Raw genomic sequence first — 23,593 nt, forward strand, 5'->3', positions numbered from 1 at the left:
TCATGTTACATCAATTGTAATGATTTGCTCTCAATCGTGTAGACATTATTTGTCTTAGACCCAAAGGGGCCTTCACGGCTTTAAAATGCGTTTACAAGGTTAAGAGAAGTCTATACTTATATAGTGTCAAAAGCTTTCTCCCCTATCCGATGTGAGATGTTACAAATACCTTCCATGCGACATAACGTCATTGTTGTGTCTCACGATATTGCGAGGTCAAACAAACGAATAACTTTATGGGACCAAACAAACGAATAACTCTACGGGGCAAACAAACCCCTACACCGAGGTCAGAGATCAGCTTTGATACCATTTATAATGGTTCACTCCCAATCTCGTAAATATTATCCGTTTTAAATCCAAATGGGTTATCACAAAAGAAATCCATATTTATATAGTAACAAGAACTTTCCTAATCTAATATGGGATGTCACATCAAATTTTTTAATTTTTTTTATATTATGCAGTATATTATAAAAATTTACTTATTTATAAATGCAAGGTGAGATGTCACATTAATTTATTTTTATTTTTATTATGTAGTATATTATAAAAAAATATTTATTTATTTACTTAAGCATTTATGGTAAAAGCACTATGGGCACAAGTGCCACAAACTAGAGCCACTTTTACTTGATGGGACACCTTGTGTTTTTATTATCTCTGTCATCGCACGTGATGCTTCATATAATTGTACTTCCTCTTACCATATAATCTCATTTCTTCTTTTATAAAATTTAAGAAAGACAAAACTAAATTCTTTTATTTTTCTATTGAATTTAGAAAATAAATAATAAACAAATTCACGTGATGGTGAATCGGTGATTGACCAGAAGATGACAAGGATGACATGATAATTTCATAATTTAAGAAATAAAATATATATTAAAATCTTGCTCCGAAAAACAACCTAAACTAATCGATTTAGAAACAAAATGTTATTACACAAACTACAACATATGTTACATGGAATAATAATAATAATAATAACAATAACAAAAATATTAAAGTCACCTCGCAAAAATCAGAGCCACACATCATTCACCAATCAGCGGCTCTCATCTCTCTTGTAAAATAAGAGTACAGAATCATGCAAACATCTAACGTTTTCAAGTCAACAAAGATGGAAGATTCAACTTTAATCCAAATATTGGGCCGTTATGTGGGCCCATTTACATCATTAGTGTGAGGTGGGTGAATTCTTTTCCAGGATCTGAAGCGCTTCTTTCATGGTGGGTCTTTTTTGCGGGACCGATGAAGCACAGTTAAACCCTAATTTAAAGCATGCCAGCGTGGCATCCTCCCTTCCTTCCACGTCACCTCTTATACCCACGTCCGCCATCCTCAAAACCCGGTCCCTCTCTTCCATCCCCGACCCGCCGGCTTTCAACTGACCCAACTCCCGGTCCAGAAACACTCGTCCCGTTAGAAGCTCCAGCAGAACGATTCCAAACGAGTAGACGTCCCACCTGGGGTTAGGCTTGAGGGTCCCGAGCCACTCCGGGGGATGGTACGGGGAGAGGATGCCGGCGGAGGTGCCGGCCGTGGGGTAGTCCTGTGGGTGGTCGTGAAAGGTGGTGGACCGCTGTCTGCTGAAATGGCCGCCTGAAGCGTCATCTTTGTGGGTGTAGTCGCCGGAGAGAAAGCGGTCGAGGCCGAAGTCGGCGATGATTGGTTCCATTTCAGGGGTTAAGAGGATGTTGGAGGGTTTGAGATTGCCATGCACGTGCTTCTTCTCGTGAATGTAGGCTAGCCCTCGAGCCACTCCTTTGGCTATCCTGAACCGGAGTTCCAGCGGCATATGAATCGGCGATGACCCCATCTTTCCTGAAAATATTAACCATGTCTTAGTGAAAAAAAAAAAAAAAGGCATATGGGCAGTTAGCTATATATATATATAGCTAATGATGTGTTACATAATTAGCCAATAATGCGTTACATAATAGTTTAAAAGAATTAAAATATACATTCATATGAATTTAAGACCCCAACAGTTCTATAGAGGAAAGGTATTTGGGAGGTGGATGAAAATTGAATGACTGAAAAAGAAATGGAGCCAAAAGTGAATGATCAGTGGATTTCCGAAAGGCAATTGAGACATGGATTGATGTATGTATGCCGTTTTGTACGCGCGTTCGAGACTTATTCTCTATCCCGCATGACCCGGTGGACCGTGTACCAGAAGGCTGACATCCACCGTATTATGGGCTTAGGTTCCCTGCACAAAGACGACTCCTTTTCCACACCGTCGGATTTCTACGTAATCGTTACCGACAAACTCACAAACTGCCGACGGTGCAGATCTCAGGTAAATCAATAGTCACTCACTAGTCCCACTTCAGAGGAGAGGACCCACATAATCCAACGGTGAGATTACGGAAGATTGGTTATCGACCAAAGTACCGGGTCCACCTGGTCCACGGTAGTGACGGCACCAGCCTAAGACTGACCCCAACGGGGACGATGGTTTGTCAGCGTAATTTAGCAAGAAATGAAGAGTTTTGCTAAAGTGCGCATGGGGAGAGAGAGAGAGAGAGAGAGAGAGGGGTGGAGAAGAGCTTACTGTGACCGGTGCTGGCGAGGCTGCCATTGGAGACATAGTCGTAGATAATGAGCTTCTCATCTGAACCCCAGTAAAACCCTCGAACACGAACCAGATTTGGGTGGCGGAGCTTGGCTATGAGCCTCACCTGGTTTTCGAAATCTTTGAACTTCTCCACTCGGCTCTCTCCGATCCTCCTCACTGCCAACGCGGTTCCATCCTCCAGCACAGCTTTGTACACAATGCTCGCCCCAGTGGTTCCCAATATGTAGGCAGACGCCTTCAGCAGAGTCTCGAGCTCCAGCTGCGTCTCTCCGTCCACAGTCACCACGGAGCCCTCCCCATTTTTCATCATCTCCTTTTTGTTACCGTCATCGCGGTGGCCCTCAGAGCCAGTCTCCGTCTCAGTCTCGGTCTCTTCTTCTTCGCCGTTCTTTGGTTTTGTTAAGCACGACCACGCTTGGGTTGTTTCTTTCTTCTCTGGAATGGGTTTGTTCAATGAGTCCGTCTTTTCGTTGTCGTTGAGTTTCTTTCGCTTCTTCAGTTGGTAAACGTAGATGAAGATCATGGCAAGAATAGCGATGCCTGCTAAGTCTCCAACAGCGATTCCTGCGACTGTGCCGGGATTCATCCCGCTCTCTTGCTGGGTCTGAGGCGAGCTTGTTACTGGGCTTGAGTCGGTTGTTCTGGGTATGGCTGCAATCGCGGGAGGAGACGTGGTTGTGGTTACATTGGGTGGAGTAGCTTGCGTAGAAGGTACTGTGCAGAGTTTCTTCAGCGGGTTTCCGCACAGATCCAGATTTCCTTCAAACGACGCCGGTTTCTGATAAATCAAGGCTGCAGTTTCTGGAATTTGGCCTGTCAGGTCGTTCGACGAGAGATCAATTGTCGCGTTCCCCGGGATTTTCTCGGCGAATTGTGACGGTATTGTTCCGGAGATCTTATTATAAGAGAGATTAAAGTAGCTCAAACTCTCCCCACCAAAATCTATGGGCAATGACCCATTGAAAAGATTGGATGACAGATCTAAAACCTGAACCAGATTGAATCCACCAGGAACAGCGCCCGAAAAGTAGTTGCTTCTCAATGAAACTACCGTGAGATTCTCCAGAGCAGTCAAACTCTTTGAAACCGTACCCGCCAAGGCGTTGTCGGAGAGGTTGAGAAGCTGCAGACTCTTCATACCACCAATGAACTCCGGCAGCTCACCGGAGATCACATTGTTGGCAAGAGAAAGCACCCTGAGCTCAGAAGCTTTGAAGAGCGAAGTGGGCAACGACCCATTGAAGAAATTGTTGGAGAGATCAAGACGTTGAAGGTGTTCGATCGTGCAGAGATCTTCTGGGATGGAACCCAGAAGCTGACAGTTGGAGAGGACCAAACCGGTGACCCGAAACATATCCGGCGTGCCCGGAGCTCCGATTTCAGTACACGTGACTCCGGTCCACGAACATGGCGTTTGGTCGTTGTAATTCCAGTTATCCAACACAAACAACGGATCACTGAGGATAGAGTACTTCAAAGAAAGCAACAGACCTCCATCGGAGTTGAGAGCGGAGCACCGAACCAGAAGAAGAAAAGCAAAAGCAAACGCAAACGCAGTGATCCTCCACCATGAGCAGAGATAATCCCCGTTGAAACTCATGCTTTCTCCAACTGATTCCACATTTCCACTACAAATTCATAGAGAAAAAAAGGCAGAGAGCGACAAAGAGATGGTGACCAACTCTAGCTATTGTTGTTCTGGTTACCAGAAAGAGAAAGAAAATGCAGGAAAATTGATGGGACTTGCAGGGAGGCACAGAGTATAGAATGAAAGGTTTTCCTTTTTACTTTCCCATTTTTTACATGTATGGGAAGATGAGTATAAATGAGTGAGGCCACCGTCGACCTTAGCCAACTGTGAGTCTAGAGAACAGAAAAAGAAGAGAAAAAGGAATAATTCATTTACTACAAGACGCCATGTGATTATTGTGAGTTGTGCCCCATCACAGAGAGACCCCAATTCCATTGTTTACTTCTGTTGCCTCTGTAATCTTGATTCTGGTAAAATAAATAAATAAATAAATAAATAATAATAATAATAATAATAATAATGGTATTGAATTGGTAATAGCACATTTGGAAAATTTTATTCTTTTTTGTTTTTTTTTTAAATTAAAAAGTAGAAAATCTTCCAGTACTAAAATGACAGTGTATTAAAGTTATTTTTTGTCATTCAAGTTGTTTTTCAATGTAATGTTAAAATAAAAGTTGTTTAGAAAATTGGGGAGAAAATACCCCAAAAGAAAAATACGAAAAAAAGAGATTCAAAGTCAATAAATTATTTTTATTATTATTTTTTAGATTTATTTCACTTATTTTACTCTGTTATATAAATTTTAATTATATTTAATTTTTTTTATATTTTTCATGATGAAACCAAATATGAGAAAATCAATTTTTTTTAATACTTTTCAGAACTAAACATAATTGAAAATTTTTATCTTAGTATTAATTTTTTAATCCATGAAATGATATAGTAAAAAGTACTACCAAATTTATCATAAAAAATAAGATTGCTATTTTGGCACATGAAATAGTTTACTCTTTAGACCAATAATATTAAATGTAAATGTTATATCTTAAGGACAATATTAAATGCATATGTATTTTGAGGGTAGCATAAATATATCATATTTATGATATGTTATGTTTGGTTCTAAAAGGAAAAAAAAAATTAAGGAAAATAGTTTTTGTGTGATTTTATTAAAATAAATATGAAAGAAAATAAAATAGAAATAAAATTAATAAAAAATTTAAATATTTTTTAACTATTTCTTTTTATTTAAAATTATTAAAATAAGTGAAATGGGTTTAAAATAATATATAAAAATAATTTATTAACTTTAAATCTATTTTTAATTTTCATCCACTATTTTTTCTTCCATTTTTTTTTTCTCTTTCTTGTGTTTTCCTCAAAATTCACAAAAACAAAAATCACCTAAAAAAATTTATAGGATTTTCTTCCCTTCAATAACTTAACATTATGTTTATTCTCAAAAAACACTAAAAAAAGAAAGAAAGAAAAAATGTTTTAAAAAAATGATTTTCTCAATTGTACTATACAAAATACTTACTAAACTAAAAGATAATTAAAATTAGTTAAAAATTTATGTATTTTTAAATTATTTAATTTTTATATCATTGAATTAAAATAAATAAAATTAATTTTAATCAATAAATAAAATAATTTATTAACTTTTAATCTATTTTTTATTTTCTTTCACTTTTTTTCTTCTTTTTCTACCTTTGTATTTTATTTCTCTTGCTCAAATTTCCGAGAAACCAAACATAATTATCGCAATAGTTTATTAAAAAGAATAGTAAATTAAAACTTACAATCAATTAACCAAATATGAAAATTTTTTTTTTTTTTAATATTTCTCTAGAACCAAAATAGTTTATTACCCTAATAAACAAAGGACAAGCCATCCATTCTCATTGAACCATGGCCAAGTAATTATTAGGAAAAAATTGGGTGGGGCTTTAATTCTACTTTCAAATTTCAATCATGGATGCCCCAACAACTAACTAAACTTGCAGACCATTTCAAAAAGAATGTGGCATCCCAACCTAAGCCACTCCTCATTCTATGCCTTCATGCTTTCTCCCATAATTGTGGCAGCTATCTTTTTAGCTCCATTTAATGTTATCCCATCATTGTTATGGGCGCATCTTATATAGTTATATTAAAGTTATTGCATGGCATTATGGAATTTGGTCTGGCTGCTCCATATTAATGATTGGGTCATCTACTCCATGTCAACGCATATATGAGATTAGGAGAAAGTCCAACCGTTCCTCTAAGATGGCTTTATTATTTGAGCCTTGTCTTAACCATAGGTCTCTAGTTAATTTTCTTATTTTATTCTATGATAAATTTATATTTACGGTTTATCAAATTTGCAGATCTTTTATTCATTTCCTTTAACAATGACACGATAATTTGTAACTTCAGATAATAACATCATTTAAATGGTATTTGGTGGTCAATTTGATCTGGTCAATGTTTAAACTAGGGTTGTAACTTAGGTGAGTTGGTTGGGTTGATAATTAGCCTAAGTCCAACTCGAATTAAGAAACAATCAACTTGAACTCAATCCAATCCGAATTGTAATCCAAGATATTCAACTCAAACCCAACTCAACCTCATTTTACTAAATTTGAATTCAATTTAGATTGTTCAAATCGGATTCGAGTTGATAGAATTATACTTGAATTACATAATTCAAAATCTATTTATAATATTTTTTTAATTTTTTTAATGTATTTATATTAAAATTCAAATAGTAAATAAGATAAAATTTAAGGTAGTAAAAAAAATAAATATAAATTTACATATTTTCTAAAAAAATAAAAAATATATGATGTAATATAATATTTTATTTTTTAAAAAAGAAAATAGAAAACGAAAATAAATATTATTATATATGATAATATGAATTATAAATATTATAAAAACATTATATCAGAGTTTGAGTTAGGCCATTTAGTTCGAATGCAACCTAAATTAAACTCCAATTAAAAAAAATTCTAATTCAAACTCAATCCAAATATTGAAAATGATTATCTAACCCCGCACAAACATCAAGTTAAGTTGGGTCAACCAACCCAAATTGTACCCCTGATTTAAATGGCTTAACATTGGGTTTGAATTAAAAAAAATAATCATATAAAATTATTAGGATTGTTACAAATTGAATGTATAAATAATCTATCAAAACTAGAACCCACATATTATTATTCATTTAATATTATATTATACGTTATTTTATTCAAACATAATAAAACACAAAAATGATAAGAAAACGTTCTAATCTTTCTTACTTTTTAATTATATTGGAATAATGAGTTTATTATTTTCATTTAATTATTAAAATATCTATCAAATTAGTACATAATGATTTATATTTTACAAATTCTAAAATAATTATTCCGTTTTGATAATCTACAACAAGCCTTGGCAATTGGCATCGAATCCGAATTGCCCATAGACTTGACGCGATTTAGATGATACAAATTAAACATATCGACAAACCGATTTAGCCTGGATCAAGCTTCAAAGTGGCCATCCTACAAAAAGAGGTTTTCTGTGCTGCCCGTGAAAAACATATAAGAGGAACCATGGCCGTCGATTGAAGATCCTGTCAGAATCTAATCGAGCCAAAATTAAAATAAAGTGTAAAAGAAAGGAGCTGTTTGTGAGTGGGGAGTCCAGCTAGCTGCTGGCGAGAGTCCATACTTCGAGCAGCAGCTACACGTGGTTTGGCACCAGATTCCAAGTACAAATTTAACCCAAGGATATGTTGGAAGGGACGTCGGTAACAGGACTCACCCCCGTGACAGCAGTAGAAGACACTCAATTAGTCCAATTAGTCCAATTACTCCTATTACCCATACTTAAATTCAAAGCCTAAGGAAAGAGTAGGAGTTGAAATATCATTGACTATTAAATAGAAAAGCTAAAGAAAGAGTAGGAATTGAAGTATCATTGACTATTAAATAGAAAAGCTAATCCTTGGTGCATCTTTCTTGTTCTTTCTTTCACTCTTTCACATTCTTTCACCTGTTTATTATTGGAACTAAGTTGAATGATTTTCTAGTCATTTTTCTCTAACAGAACATGAGAAATAAATAGTTAAAATTTATAATTGTAAAATACATTTTTACTGTAAATAACTTTAAAATACCTCATCAAATATTTTTTTTTTTAAACTTACATAATATACAATAAACATTTTTTAAATACCTTGAAAACTAACTTAATATATAATAAATATTATTATTTATTTCAAGCTTACACTATTTCTCAAATGTATTAAACACATCATAAAATATTAGTATTTTTTGTTTGTTCTAATTTTTAAATTAGACAACATCAAATACTTTTTTTTTTTTCAAATTTATAGAATATATAATAAATATTTTTTAAATACTTTAGCAAATCTTTTTTTGTTTTTTACTTACAAAATAATAAATATGTCGTACGTTATTTGTCCTATATATTAAACAAATTTTAAATACTTCATAAAATATTATTATATTTTTTTTAACATGCAAATTAGACATATAGTGTTTATTATTTATCATAAAATGGCGAATGACTTAGGGTTAAATTTTTTTCCCCAAACATCATTATTGGGGAAAACATTGAAATTTTTATGTGGGATTTAAATAAAGTGCATGACATGGGTGTATAATTCTCGGGCCATAAAGAAAATAAAAGAATGATTCAGAATTGATTGAAATCTTTCACAAATAATAGCTTTGTATACCCTTATAGACTTAATATCCCTTGTATAGTTAGTATAATACCCTTGTATAACAACACAAATTTCATATCCCTCTTAAGTTATGTGTCCAAGTAATTGTATTAATCATGTTTCTAATGGTTTGGTTGATAAAATGTTGGATGATTTAGAGTCAAAATTTTTCCCTATACATCATTACTGAGAAAAGTATTGAAATTTTCATGTGAGAGTTAGATAAAGTGTATGACATGAGTGTACAATCCGTGGGTGACAAAGAAAATAAAAAAAAGTAGTTCAGAATCGATTGAAATCTTTCACAAATAGTAGTCTTGTACACTCTTGTAAATTTACTACATTTCCCTTGTATAGTTAGTGTAATACCATTGTACAGTGGCACAAATTTCATATCCCTCCTAAATTATGTGTCCACGTAGATGTGTTAACCATGTTTTCAATGGTTTAATTAAGAAAATGGTGGATGACTTAAAGTCAATTTTTTTCCACAAACATCATTACTAGGGAAAATATTGAAATTTTCATGAGAGTTAAATAAAGTGTATGACATTGGTATACAATATGTGAGTGACAAAGAAAATTAAGGAATGATTTAAAATTGATTAAAATATTTCACAAAGAGTAGTCACCTCTTGTACAGTTAATGAATACTTTTGTATAGTGGCGCATATTCCATATTCTTGTAGTGAATGTCTACCTATAAGTATATTAAACATGATTCCATTAGTTTGATTGAAAAAAAAGTGGAAAAGTTAAATTTGACTTTTTTTTTATGAATATATTATATTTTTTTAACAAAAAAAATACACAATTGGTAAAATACACAATTAATCGTGAACATATTATATTTTCTTTATTTTATTATTAAAATAAAAAATAGAAAAAATAAAAAAGAATAATCAATAAATAAAATTTAATTCTTTTTATTATTTTCATATAAAAAATGGTACTAAACAAGGTTTTCAATATTCATTTTTTAATTATGCGTATTTTCAAAAAGAGACTATATAGAAAATAAAAATTATTTAAAAAAAATAAAAATAAAAACTAGAAAAATATTTTTAAATTAAACTCAAATATAATCTATATAATTTTTAACTACTTGTTTTCGTCTAAAACGAAGTAAATATACTATTCAACCATTTTATATAAGAAAATTTCAATCTCTACTATACTATATACTGATGTAATCCACTTCTAAAATTAGGTCATACGAAAATTTTTTAATTAGATATTTAAAATAAAAACTCTCTATCTATCATTTTTCTGTTTTTTTTTTTTTTTTGCTTATTTTTGATAAATTTTCAATTAATTCAAATAAGTTAAAAAAATCATTAGTAAATAAATTTACTTTCATATAACTTATTACCAAAAGTCATGTTAAAAAAGTTATTAAAATAAGGATGGGGGAAGATTAAAAGCAAATTTAAACTTTTTATTTTATAATAGTAAAAAATAATAATAAGCTTTAAAATACTTTTTAGCATAAAAGGAAAGAAAATAGTGAATATATTTATTTTAAATAGCGTTTTAATCATTAAATTATTTACTTCTAAAATGTAGAGGATAATTTTTATTTATTTAAATTAATTTTTTTTTAGAAATTATTTCTCAACGTAGTTTTTGAATCATTAATACAATTTTTGTTTATTTATAATTTAAAAATAGAAAATATTTTTGATTTTTTAATTATTAATAAAAGAGTATAAAAAAAACAAGGAAAAATCCAAAAATAGTTAAATAAGGATGAATTTGTTGATGTTGACACGTGAAGAGTGCCGGAATAGAGACAAAAACGAGTCTATATCAATTATCAAGCCCAAGCGGGCAGCAAACACAATTCTCCCTTCTTTTTACGAAGTGTCGAAGTCATTTTTGGTCCTGGTTTCATCATCACTTCCTTTTCTGTTTATTTCTTTGTCCGCGGATCCATTTACAATGGTTTGTGTCGCCACCTTGTCCCAAGTGTTGTCTTGCACGGGAAACTCTAAACCAACCTCGGCCTGTGCTTGCCTAGCCTAACCTCAGATGAGTTAAAGCTGGGATCATGGGATCATTCTATGAATATAAAAATGGAGTGAATCTAAAGTTATCCTCGCAATGGTCACGACTATAATAAATTTTATGAGAGTTGTGGGAGACCCCCCTAATACAAATCATTAGTGGATGATAAGTTATGTTTGGACTTTGGAGATGGTTGCAATACTTTTCATTTGATTGATGCTCATCTTGTGCAAATTAAGTACTCGAATGGGTAACCCTGGGAAGAGTACTTTGGTAAGCTTAGAGTTTGTTTGAAAATGATAGTAGAAAATGTTTTTAACATTTCAAAATAACTCTTTTAATAAAAACTTTCGTGTGTTAGAAATATTATAACACACGGAGGGATACTTGTACATGTTAACCATCCACCAAGATGATTATTTGATAAGCAACTAGGCGGTAATGAGCTCCATCTTAGTTGGAGAAGAAAACAAAAGAAAAATTAGGATTATGATTGGGAAGTGTTTTTGAAAATAATTCTAAAAAAAAGTTTTAAAGAACAAATTTTGAAAATTATTCTTTAATGTTTTGTACAACAAAAATCTGTTTAAGAACATGAAATGCTTTAAACTTATTTCATATGTTTTAACATGTTTTAAAAATAATTTTTATATATAACACTTTATTTTTATTCGTTCTCCATATTTAAAATTATTATTTTTTAAAATAGTCATTAAAAAACAATTTAAAATATTATCTAAAAACATTCTACATTTTGTTCTTAAGAACAAAAACCCATTTCTATTTTCTTGTTGCTAAACTTGTTTTTCTTTTTTCTTTTTTTTTGCTATAAAGAATAAAATTATAGACTCATCATCCTATATACAACATAAAAAAAATAAGAATGAGGTGCGCTAATTATACATAGGGACAATTATGCCTTAAGGAGAAATGGAGCTGAAATTTGGGCCAAGGCCCATAGAAGATGTAGATTTGGGCTCAAAGAGTAGAAATCTCTCCATAATTGTTTTGAAGGACGTTTGAACAATTTATCAATCAAATATATCAAAAATACCCTTAAAAAAAATTCCAATTGGATAATAATTTCCACGTTAGCACTGCTGAGATGGTATGAAACTTTAAAACAAATATAGCCAAAAATTCATAAAAGCATTAGATAGACAAGGTTGAAGAGTACCTAGTGAGAATCACACGGAGATTGCCGTTCTCGGCTTCACAAAGGCACATGACACCAGCAACTCTATAGGGTTTGTGGCGGTCCAATTAATGGGGATGTCTTGAAGGGAAATGGGAATGTGAATGGAATGACGAGCCCCGTCGTCACGATTCATAATCAAAATAAGCGCTCTTTCTGGTATCACTTGCTTCCAAGTCGTCGTCACCATTCCATATTTCCATATCATATCTTACGTGGCAATGTTTAAGGGTAATTTTGTCCCACCTTAGCAACGATTATGCAATTTACGTGGACTTTAGGCCCCCACTAGTAGGCAATTTTGTCTCACCTTAGTAACCATCATATTTCAATAAAATTTCTCATAGTTAGTTGTAATTTGAGAGTATTTTGATTTTTTTTTTAATTTTTTTTTAACATCCTTCCCTTTTTATTATTTTCTTTTAAAATTTGTTGACTATTTTTTTTTTCAGCTTCTTTTCTGTTTTAATTTTCTTTTTACTTTTTTTTTAGGACAATTATGTTTTGAATTAGGTGGGTCAAAAAATTAAGTTTTGGAGGATATAATATATGAAAAGACCAATATATCCTTTAAAACTATTTTTTATCACAATGTTTGACAAGCTTTTTGATTTTAATTTTTTTTAATAATTATTCTGAAAATTTATTATTATTTGAAAACTTTTTTTTAAATATATTCTAAAAATATATCATTTAAAAAAAATTTTGACATATTTTTAGTTATTTTTTATATACATAATTTTAAAAATATATGTTTTTCAAGATGTTTGATTTTTAAATAATAATAATAATAATAATAATTTATTATTATTATTATTTTTAAAATAGTGTATTTTTTTTTCAAATCACTTAATTATATTGAATTTTATTAAGATTTATAAAGGGGATAATTAATATTTTTCTATTTTTTTTATAATCAGTAAATATCATTTTTGAAAAGATAAAAAATTCATATCATTTTTTAAAATTTTCACATTTCGTTTATGTTTTGAACTTATACGAAGCAAAGTTTAATTTTTGGACTTGATACAAAACAGTCCCTTTTTTTTTTTTTTTAGTCTTTTTAAAGATTTTCCTTCTTTTGTTTTTGGGGTTATATTCCAGAGGGGAGAGTGAAATTCCTGGAATCCAAACAGACCCTCGTTGCCAGTACCAGACGAGTTATCACGCAAGCAGACTTCGGAGATACTATCAACTGGATTCCTACTCACTCCGACTATGCAGACACTACTATTGCCAGCAGCTCGTTCCGGCAACCCCACGGCGGCGCTACCACTTCCCAGGGCGGCACCCTCGCCTTTAAACCTCCACCGCCGTCTCCCGCGTCCATCACTCTCCTTCAACCACTCCACAGCCAATCCCCCTTTTTCTCCTCCAAATTCTCTCTCCTCACTTTCTCTTTCTTCCCTCAAGCCCTCTCTTTCTTCTTACGATGCTCTCGGGCAGAGAGGAACCAGGCTTGCCTCCTCAATTTCCCCCACTTTCCCTTCTTCCGACGAGTCCGAGAAAGCTAAACTCGCTCAGGTGCAGCATCTTTCTTCCTGCATTGTTTGATTGCCGAGAAAAATGAGGGAAAATTAAAATAAACTCCAATTTTGAATATCTTGTATGCTGGACCTAATTCAAATTTTAGCCAAAACAGAACTGAAATACGATATTTTTGAATTTTTTATTTTCCTCAGTGCGTTCTAAGCAACAAACTGAGGGTTAGGTTTGGAGCTTGTTTTGAATTGGTGGGCATTGTTTGTGTAATGTGTATTTGAAGTGAAACTTACAGTTTAGAATGGTGTAGGTAGCAAAGAGATTGGAGAATACTTCGAGGTATTTCAGGAGGTTGGGCAACTTAGGGTTTTGGGGACAGTTGGTGTGTACTGTTGTTGCGGCTGTGATTCTCTCATTTTCCGTTGTCATCACTGGGAAGATATCTTCGCCTGCAACTTTTTATTCTACTACTGGTGGAATTGTGGCCGCTTTCATTTCGGTGTTCTGGTCATTTGGGTATATTCGGCTCTCGGATAGGCTTCGGAAAACTGCAAGTGAGCCATCTAAGGTATGTAATCCTAAACAATTCTGGTGTTCTCTTGAGTTGGATTTTAGAATTCAAATGTATTATGCCTTTGTTTCCATTGTCTACTGTGAATTTAGGTGTGAAGAGAATGCTAGATAATGTAAATGTGTCGCATATCAGTTTAATTGATAATTTTCTTGGAATTTTTGGGGTTAGTATCTCTAAGGAGAAAGCATTGGTTGGATCTTTTTCTTTTGTGAGTCTTAAATCAAATTATTTTCAACAGATTGGAGCTTCACTTTATTCAATGTGAAATAAATGGTGGCAGAAAGCTATTAACATAACAGTCTTTACTCTATGTTTGGTTGCTGCAAAGGATCATTGAAAAAAATGAAATTCCAAAGTTCAACACCCCCTCCTTTTTTGTTGGTTTCACATACACTTCTGAGTTTCAGATACTCAACCTGACATGGAAATGTGATGTTAACTTAACAATCATAAGCAGTGGCATTGTTTTAAAGCCTGAAATGAAGTAGATTTTGTGCCTGATCATATGGACAGCTACTAAGCCTAGATTAGATGCTTATGGCCGATAAGCAACTACAATTTTGAGGTTGAAAAATTATACAAATTAGTGACTTCTATAAAAAGTTTGGCTTGAAACTTGATGCTATGAGTTTTCTCAAGTTCCATTTTAATTTATTATGCAATTGATGTTTGAGCTAATTGTGAATTTTCCCTTACCTTTTATTTAGATAATGTCATGTTACTATTATTTAGGAATAGGATTTAAAAGCATGAAACAAAAGGAAAATAATGGCAATGAAATGTGCACACCCATACTTCTGCATGTTGTCATGCCCTAAAAAAACGAGCCTTCACTAATATTTTAGTTGGGTGGAAAATTGTAGACACAATGACTACAAGTTAAGAAAAGTGCAGGCATATCTGCTCAAGTCCATCAAACTGAAGCTTCTATAGACTGTCATAAGAGTGTGGGTTTTTTGAGAGTTGGGTGGAAAGCTGGATTTGCTCAAGTCCAAAGGATTATTATACATAATGCAGTTGTAAGAAGGTACTAAAGAGTCTCTAGAAACCTGAGGTTCCAAAGAGTTCCATGTTGGCTATCAATAGGGAAAGACCACATTTGATCAAGGCATCAGAAGTTGTAAAGCTCTTAACCCTTGCAAGATCCTTTGTGCTATATGAACTCTTTTCACACAGTCTTAACTTTCTAGTGTTTGACTAGCCTACTTTCTCTTTTATCCTATTAGTTTCTGTTGGCCAGAAAAGTCCTTGATTTTAGGACACGGAATACACACGGAGAATCTCACAACCATATAGGTGTGTGTATGATATATAAAGAATGTTGGATGAGGAAATTATGGAAACGGGTAATCAGAATCATGTATTGCCAATAACCAAATCAGAGTCGTATATTACCATTCATATATTTGGCAATAGTGTGTGATCAACATGGAAACCTGGTGGTGGTAAGAGCCTATAAATAGAGGCCTCCTCTCCTCATTCTATTCATCCCAGAGTTGAGAGAAAAAGAGTGATACAACTCTTTGAGTGAAGAAGTAAGGTTCTCTTGAGACTTAGAGAATTATTATTCTCCTAGGTGTAATTGGGTTTTGGGTTTGTGAGGAGTGAGTGTTTATAAACACTTGTGGTTATTTTTCTCCCCATAGTGAAGATTTGCAGCAGCTCTGTGAATGTAGTCTATTTTAAGAAAACCACGTAAATTTCATTTGTTGATTTTGTCTACTTTATTTCATTATTATTTCCACGTTTTTATTTGCTTCATTAATCTAGCCTTTTGGGAGGTTTATTTCCCAACAACTGGCATTAGAGCGTGGTTCTATAGTATTCTAGGAGCTTGGAGGTAGTCTAAGGAAATTGAAATTTAAGAGGAATAATTGTGACCCCTCCGGTCTTTCCGGGGAACTTTTAGTTCTGTCTAAGGAGGCTAGGTTTTAAGCTAGACCGTTGTGATCCTTCCAATCTTTCCTGGAAACTTTCTTAGTGATTTAAAGCTCTGGGTGGAAGTTCCTCTGCAATTTTTTGTTTGAAAAAGAAATCAGAAGTTTGTAATGTTTTCAAAAAATGGAAAACCATGGCAGAGAACGAGACGGGCTTGAAAGTGAAGCGGTTGAAGTCCGACAACAGAGGAGAGTATAGAGATGAGAAGCTTAAAGAGTTTTGTGTAGCCAATGGAATTAAATTAGAAAAAACTGTTCCAAAGACACCTCAACAGAATGGTTTAGTAGAGCGTATGAACAGAATTCTAAATGAACGTGCCACAAGCAGGAGAATACTCGCAAGCTTACCCAGGATGTTTTGGGCTGAAGTAGTCAACACAGTGGCCTAGCTTATCAACCGTGGGCACTAAGTGCCTCTTGGAGAAAAGTTACTTGAAGAAGTATGAAGCGGTAAAGAGGTGAACTTTTCACATTTGAGAGTATTTGGTTGTATTTCTTATGTTCATATTGACTCATTTGAAAGGAGCAACCTCGACGCAAAGTCCAAGAAAAGTGCTTTTGTTGGATATGGCACTGATGAATTTGGCTACCGATTTTGGGATTTTGAAAATCAAAAAATCATCAGAAGCAGGGATGTCATCTTCAATGAGAAAGCAATACACAAGGATAAGTCATTTGCAAAATCTACCAACACAAAAGTTGAAACTTAAAAGAGGGAGTGCATTGAATTTGAGGAAAACTCTAAGAAGGAAATGCAATTTGGGGATCGGCAAAATCCTGGAAATGAAGTCTCTCAAGAAGAACCATGCAGTCTTGTAACAAAAGTGAGACGCTCTTTGAGAACTCCTAAACCGGTACAACGCTATTCACCTTCTTTGCATTATTTATTGTTGACTGACAATGGAAAACCGGAGTGTTATGATGAAGCAATTCAGGTTGAAGATTTGGTCAAGTGAGAGTTTGCCATGAAAGATGAGATGGACTCACTAATGTCAAATCAAACATGGGATTTGACTGAGCTATCAAAAGGGAAGAAAGCTTTACATAACAAATGGGTTTTCAGGATCAAAGAAGAGCATGATGGAAGCAAGCATTACAAAGCTAGGTTGGTAGTCAAAGGATTGTAACAGAAAGCAGGCATCAACTACATTGAGATTTTCTCTCTGGTAGTGAAGCTGACAACAATCAGGTTGATGCTGAAGATGGTAGCTGCAAAAAATTTACATCTTGAGTAGTTAGATGTAAAGACAATCTTCCTTCATGGAGATTTGGAAGAAGAGATTTATTTGAAGCAACCAAAAGGCTTCATGGTAGTAGGCAAAGAAAGCCTCGTGTGCAAGTTGAAGAAGAGTTTGTACGGTCTGAAACAGGCTCTGAGACAGTGGTACAAGAGGTTCGATGGCTTCATGAGTAGCAGCGGTTTTACAAAATGTCAAGCAAATCATTGTTGTTATATCAAAAAGCTTGACAATAGCTTTATTATTTTACTTTTGTATGTAGATGATATGCTCATTGCAGGTTCTGATATACAAGAGATAAATAACTTAAAGTGGGAATTATTGTAGCAATTTTCAATGAAAGATCTAGGCGCTGCAAAGTAGATTCTTTGAATGAGGATAAGCAGGGACAGAGCAACGGGGACTTTGATGTTGTCACAAGCAGAGTACATCAACAAAGTACTCTCCAGGTTCATGCAGAATGCTAAATCAATGAGCACGCCTTTAGGTGCCCATGTCAAACTTTGCAAAGAGCAATCACCAAAGACTAAGAAAGAACGTGATCACATCAAGAAGGTTCCTTATGCCTCAGCCATTGGAAGTTTGATGTATGTCATGGTTTGTATGAAACCAGATATTGCGCAAGCAGTGGAAGTGGTGAGCAGGTACATGAACAACCTTGGCAAAATGCACTGGGAAGTAGTTAAATGAATCCTTAGATATCTGCGAAGTACTAAAATAATGGCACTTTGTTTTAGAAGTGGAGAAATGAAACTGGAAGGCTTTGTTGATGCTGACTTAGCTGGAGATGTCAACAATAGAAACAGCACTATAGGATATGTGTATACTCTTGGAGGAACTGCAATGAGTTGGGTTTCTTAATTGCAGAAAGTTGTAGCTCTCTCCACCACTGAGGAGGAATACATTGTTGTTACAGAAGCCAGTAAGGAGATGATTTAGCTTCAAGGTTTCTTGGAAGAGTTGGGAAAGAAACAAGAGAACAATGTCCTTTGTTCTGATAGTTAAGAGTGCAATTCACTTGGCGAAGCATCCATCTTTCCATGCTAGAATGAAGCATATTTAAATAAAGTATCATTTTATTCGATCTCTTTTGGAGGACAAAGCTCTTAGACTTGAGAAGATTCATGGAAATGAAAACCCAGCAGATATGTTAACAAAGACGGTGACAGTTGACAAATTGAATTATGTTCAACTTCAGTTGGCCTGCAAATGTAGAAGAAAAGAGATGAGTTGTTGCATTGATCTTGTGTGAAAACATAACTGAAGTAAGTCTTCAAGTGGGAGATTGTTGGCTAGAAAAGTCCTTAATTTTAGGACACAAAATACATACAAAGAATCTCACAACCATATGTGTGTGTGAGATATATATAAAGAATGTTGGATGAGGAAATTATGCGCACAGGTAAATCAGAATCGTGTATTGTCATTTATATTTGACAATAGCATCTAAACCAAATCAGAATCGTATATTGTCATTCATATATTTGGCAACAACGTGTGATCTACTTAGAAACCAGGTGGTGGTAGGGGCATATAAATAGAGGCCTTCTCTCCTCAGTTTATTGATCCCAAAGTTAAGAGAAAAAGAGTGGTACAACTCTTTTTAGTGAAAAAGTGAGGTTCTCTTGAGAGTTAGAGAATTATTATTCTCTTGGGTGTAATTGGGTTTTGGGTTTGTGAGGAGTAAGTGTTTGTAAACACTTGTGGTTATTTTTCTCCTTATAGGGAAGATTTGCAGCAACTCCATGGACATAGCTTGTTTTGGGTGAACCATGTAAATTTCGTGTGTTGATTTTGTTTGCTCTATTTCGTTATTATTTCCATGTTTTTATTTGTTTCATTAATCTGGTCTTTTGGGAGGTTTATTTCTTAACAGTTTCCTTTAATAATGTCAATCTTTAGCCAAGTCATCTACAACCATTTCACCTAGCTGTGGACTTTCCTTATGAAAAAATAACATGAGGAACTCTCATATTGAACAATACAAAATCTAAAACCCAAATTGCAATCTCTCGCGTTCTTACTTTTTCTCACCTCCCAAGTGAATTCTTAATACTTAAAAGAAACACAAATAGATAGATATACAAAAATACAAGATCAAGATGCCAACCTTTTTTTCTTTTTGCATTAAAATATAAAGCAACACCTATCAATTTTGTCTTTGATTTCTCATGTATACTATCTCCGCTTGCTTTAAATCCCTTTTCCATGCTCATGGATTTCCTTCCTCTCTGCATGGGAATTGATTTCATTTATTAACTTTAGTCCTTCTCAAACTATTTTATTCTCTATTTTGTTTCTCTGTCTCGGATCTTCATTTCCAACATTTTTCCAAGCTTCCTTCACTTAACTTGGTTTGGGACAAACTCTAAAGGTGCTTGGGAATCTCTTAAGTCTGAGAAATGCATTACATATGCACTTGAGAAAACTCCACATTAACATGTTTACAAGAAGATTTGTGTGATATATTTGTAAAGCGTAGAAATTAATGAAGCTGCCTTCTCTATTCATGGATTAGAAATTCCGTGGAAGAGTAATTTTTGTTTTATCTTTCTCCTCAAGCACTTTTATGATGAATTTTGATGCTAGAATCAATTGACACATTTTCCCCCTCATTAACTTGAATTTATATCATGTAAATTTATGATAATAGAAAAGTAAATCAGAGAAGCTGAAACTTTGGAGTTGGGATGTCATTTTGAATGGGAGGTTCATCACTTCCTATGGCAATGGGTTGCCATCAATAATTTTAGGAGTTGAAGCTGAAAACATGGAACTGAATTTGCTTGGTACTTTTTTCTTACCATATGCTGTCCTTTAAAAAAATAAAAAAAGTGCATCACCTCAATAACTTGAGAAGGATATATCCCTTTGTCGTTTCCTATCAATAAATAAATAAATAACTTGAGAAGGGATTTTTCATTCATGTAGGAGTTTCAGAAGCTTGTAACCTAATTTGACCCTCATTTTGTCAAGCTTGGTATTGTTGGGGCAACTAAACATTGATGAGGTTGGTTTGCCCATGGGAAAAAGAGACAGAGAGTTCACGTTCTTTTCTTTTTTCTTTTGTGACAGACAGGGTGTGCTCACATATTCAAAAAAGTGAGGGGTACATGGAACTATGTAATTCTACAGCTAATGTCAACTTAATACAACTGTAAATAGTTCTCTCTTGAAAATGATTAGTGATGAGGCATATTTCTGAGTCAAGAAGGGCTTTCTAAAACATAGTTTTGTATTGGTCATCTGTCCTTGGGTTAGTTGTTATGGTCCTGCTGCTTGAATGGCATGAGGCAGTCTCTCTACACCTTACTATGAAAATGCAGAATCATGCCTTATTTTCCTTCTCTACAGTTATTTTGATCCCTCCCCTTACAAATAAAATTAGCATATGCCTCATGACAGCATTTAGAATTTAGATTGTATGTTGACCAGTAGTGAATGGCATTGATCTCCATGTGGAGCTTCTGGAGAGTCAACATGGCACCAGCAACAAACCCTCTCTGTATGTCTCAAACTGATACTTGGTTGGCTTCTTATGGGGCCACCCAGTTGACATTTTGGATTCATGTGATCTCTCATACCCCTGTTGTATGAATTCCTATAGTGGACTCAAAGGCAAATAAAACAACAATTAGAGCTCTATCAGAAACTTGTACCTCTGCATTCCTATAATCTCTGATTTGTTTTACACCTAATTTTGATGCATGAAATGAATGGAAATGTGCTCCTACGCCTGAAAAATGATCTTGGCCATGGTATATAGCAGGCCCATCTGGTGCCAACTAGCCTCCTAGGGGTTTGGCATTAATTTATAGAGCATGGCATCAAGTAGACAACCTGCAATGTGGTAATCTCAATATTGATAGACCATACTTTGATCCTTAAAGTCATGACAAATTGTTGGGATAAGAGTGGTGATGCTGGTTCTGGTTCTGTTTTTTCAAGTCAATAGAAACTATGTCCTTAAGTATTTTGTTGGATAAGACCTTTAAAGGTACAATGTTCTATTGTTTGCTTTTGTTTTCAGGCTCCTCCTCGGGCTGATGTTGTGAAAAGTTTGAAAAATGGTATAGTACTGAACTTATTGGGAATGGGTGCTGCAATTCTTGGCATGCAAGCTACTGTTGGATTGTTGGTTGCAAAGGCTCTTACTACATCAGCAAATCCTTATTACCAGGGTATCTCTCCCGGGTCCAGTCCTGTTCTTGCATTGGATGTATTCTTGGTGCAGGTAGGTACTATATCAAATTCCAGCTTTCATTTTGAAGATCAGTAAAATTTTAGATGCAAACTCATGGAAATAATCCTAAATAGGCAAATCCAAATTTTTGTTGATCGTGATGAAGAAATTGACGTAACTCTAATCAGTTCCAAATCTTTTGCACTTTTAACCCCAAGAAGGAACAACCAAAAGAAGCTCTATTCCTAATTTTTCGAATTTTTGAGTAGTTTAGGTTCAATAATCCATATACTGGATAAATTACCTTCTACTGCTTCTGATTTCCTGATTTATTTTCTGTGTACTAGTCAGTTACATTGCTTCTGAAGGTTGTTGCTGTCTTTGTAGCCTTGTGCTATGACCATTTTCCGCTTGGTTTGGGAAAAAAATTAGGAATTTAATTGAAGGCTACAAATGTTCCATCTAGCATTATCTGGAATATGAATCATTCAAAATAAAATTAGGACTTCCTCTTTTCAAACATCATATGGCATTATAACTGACATAATCAAATAAGGATCGCAAATCCAGAGCTAATCCAGAATAACTGTTTATGGAGGGTAAAAAATGTCAAAATAAAGGGAAAGAAACCCAAATAAAAAAATCCAGATTCAAACTTCATAATTTCTTCCAAAGTTCCTCGAATCCAGTAGTCCATTTATCCTTTCTGTCCAGAGTATCTTGTCTAAGAGTAGTTCCCTGGTGCGCATATTCCCAGCAAGCTCCCGAGTTCTGTATCAGGTCAGAGAAAATATTTAGCAACATTGGTTTGACAAAAGCAGCCGTGGTCTTCTTATTTCCTTGGCCAAGGCATGGAAAGTGCTCTGATTAGGCAAATTTACTTCCTGAATTCTGTATTGAACTCCTATCATGCTTTACTAAAGGATAAACTTTAAAAGCCATGATTCCAAGTAGAAGGCAGCTGATCTTGATGGGTTGTTGTTTGATTGCAGGCTTCGGCAAACACTATCCTTTCTCATTTCTTGGGGCTTGTTTTCTCATTGGAGCTGTTGCGTTCAGTTACACTACCACCTTCAGAAACGATTCCAGTTCCCAAGGCTGCTTAAGCCCAGCCTGTTTGGGTTTCAACAAAAATGTATTACAACATTCGTGTAACCATGTTTTTGGAGCCATAAAATTGATGATGAGAGTAATCTTTCGTTTCTGCCGGAGTTTGTTGTAACCGTGAAGTTGTTTATTCATATTCCGAGTTTTTGCAACCTTGCACTTACCTTCACAATTTGGTATAATTATGGGCAGCAGAGTACTGGAACTAGGGCAAATTTCATATCTCATTTCAAACACAGATTGGAGTCTGTTTCTTCCACCAGTTTCTAACATATATATATATATATATATATATGTTAAGAGCGATGAAAAACATTTATTAACGAGTATTACAAATGCTACTAGTAGATTTTTATTCATTAAAATAAGTTGATTCCTTAAAATATTTAGGAGGATGTGTGTTGAACTTATATAATGTTTATTAGTCTGATCAATCCAATCATATATTTACCCAATCCAAAAGAAAAATAGGCTTGGATTGGACTAAACTTGGGTTAACCCAAACCATCCAAATTACAACCCTATCACTAAGAATCTTTTTGGAACTTCCAAACGCGAGAAAACTAATAGCGAAAAAAGTTAAATCCATTTTCGGTATGTTCGGTTTTTAAAAGATACTAAAAAAAATGCTAAACAATTTTTTATTTTTTTTTCATTTTTGAGTACTGAAAATAAGAAATTTAAAAAACAAAAAATTCTAAAAGATTTTTCTTAGATAAATGCGCAAAATGTTTTGAAAAAAGGCGCAGGTTTTAACAAATTTTTTTCTCTTCATTTACTTTCCCTGCAAAACTAATCCCAGTGTCCTCTGGAGTAAACAATTCAGATATCAAGGATAATACTTTCAATTCACAGTTCATTATTTCAGGAAATTCAAATGGCAAGCCAATCACGTTTCAAACCCTTTTTGCTCAGCCTGGTTAATACGAGAAGGAACCACACAACCCAAATGGACTAAATGGCACTCCACCCACCCACTTTTTCTTAACAACCTGATTGCCAAAATGGAGGGAAAGTGATTTC

At 34.0% G+C, this 23,593-nt stretch overlaps 2 protein-coding genes across 2 annotated transcripts; one reads left to right on the plus strand and one right to left on the minus strand.

Annotated features, from left to right (window-relative positions):
• Window positions 1–911: 911 nt before the first annotated feature.
• LOC104877300 (receptor protein kinase-like protein At4g34220) lies at window positions 912–4,568 on the minus strand. Its single transcript, XM_010649595.3, has 2 exons — window positions 2,564–4,568; window positions 912–1,827 (listed from the first exon to the last, which is right to left on the minus strand). Exons 1-2 carry the CDS (start codon window positions 4,185–4,187, stop codon window positions 1,181–1,183), a joined length of 2,271 nt encoding a protein of 756 aa, XP_010647897.1. The 5' UTR covers window positions 4,188–4,568; the 3' UTR covers window positions 912–1,180.
• Window positions 4,569–13,090: 8,522 nt separating this feature from the next.
• Window positions 13,091–22,722, plus strand: LOC100255605 (protein TIC 21, chloroplastic). The gene is made up of 4 exons (XM_002285336.5): window positions 13,091–13,573; window positions 13,842–14,099; window positions 21,311–21,514; window positions 22,456–22,722. The coding sequence occupies exons 1-4, from the start codon at window positions 13,268–13,270 to the stop codon at window positions 22,567–22,569; spliced, it is 882 nt and encodes a 293-aa protein (XP_002285372.1). The 5' UTR covers window positions 13,091–13,267; the 3' UTR covers window positions 22,570–22,722.
• The last annotated feature ends 871 nt before the right edge of the window (window positions 22,723–23,593 follow it).

Source organism: Vitis vinifera, chromosome 3 (genome assembly GCF_030704535.1).
Source record: "Vitis vinifera cultivar Pinot Noir 40024 chromosome 3, ASM3070453v1".
Lineage (NCBI taxonomy): Eukaryota > Viridiplantae > Streptophyta > Magnoliopsida > Vitales > Vitaceae > Vitis > Vitis vinifera.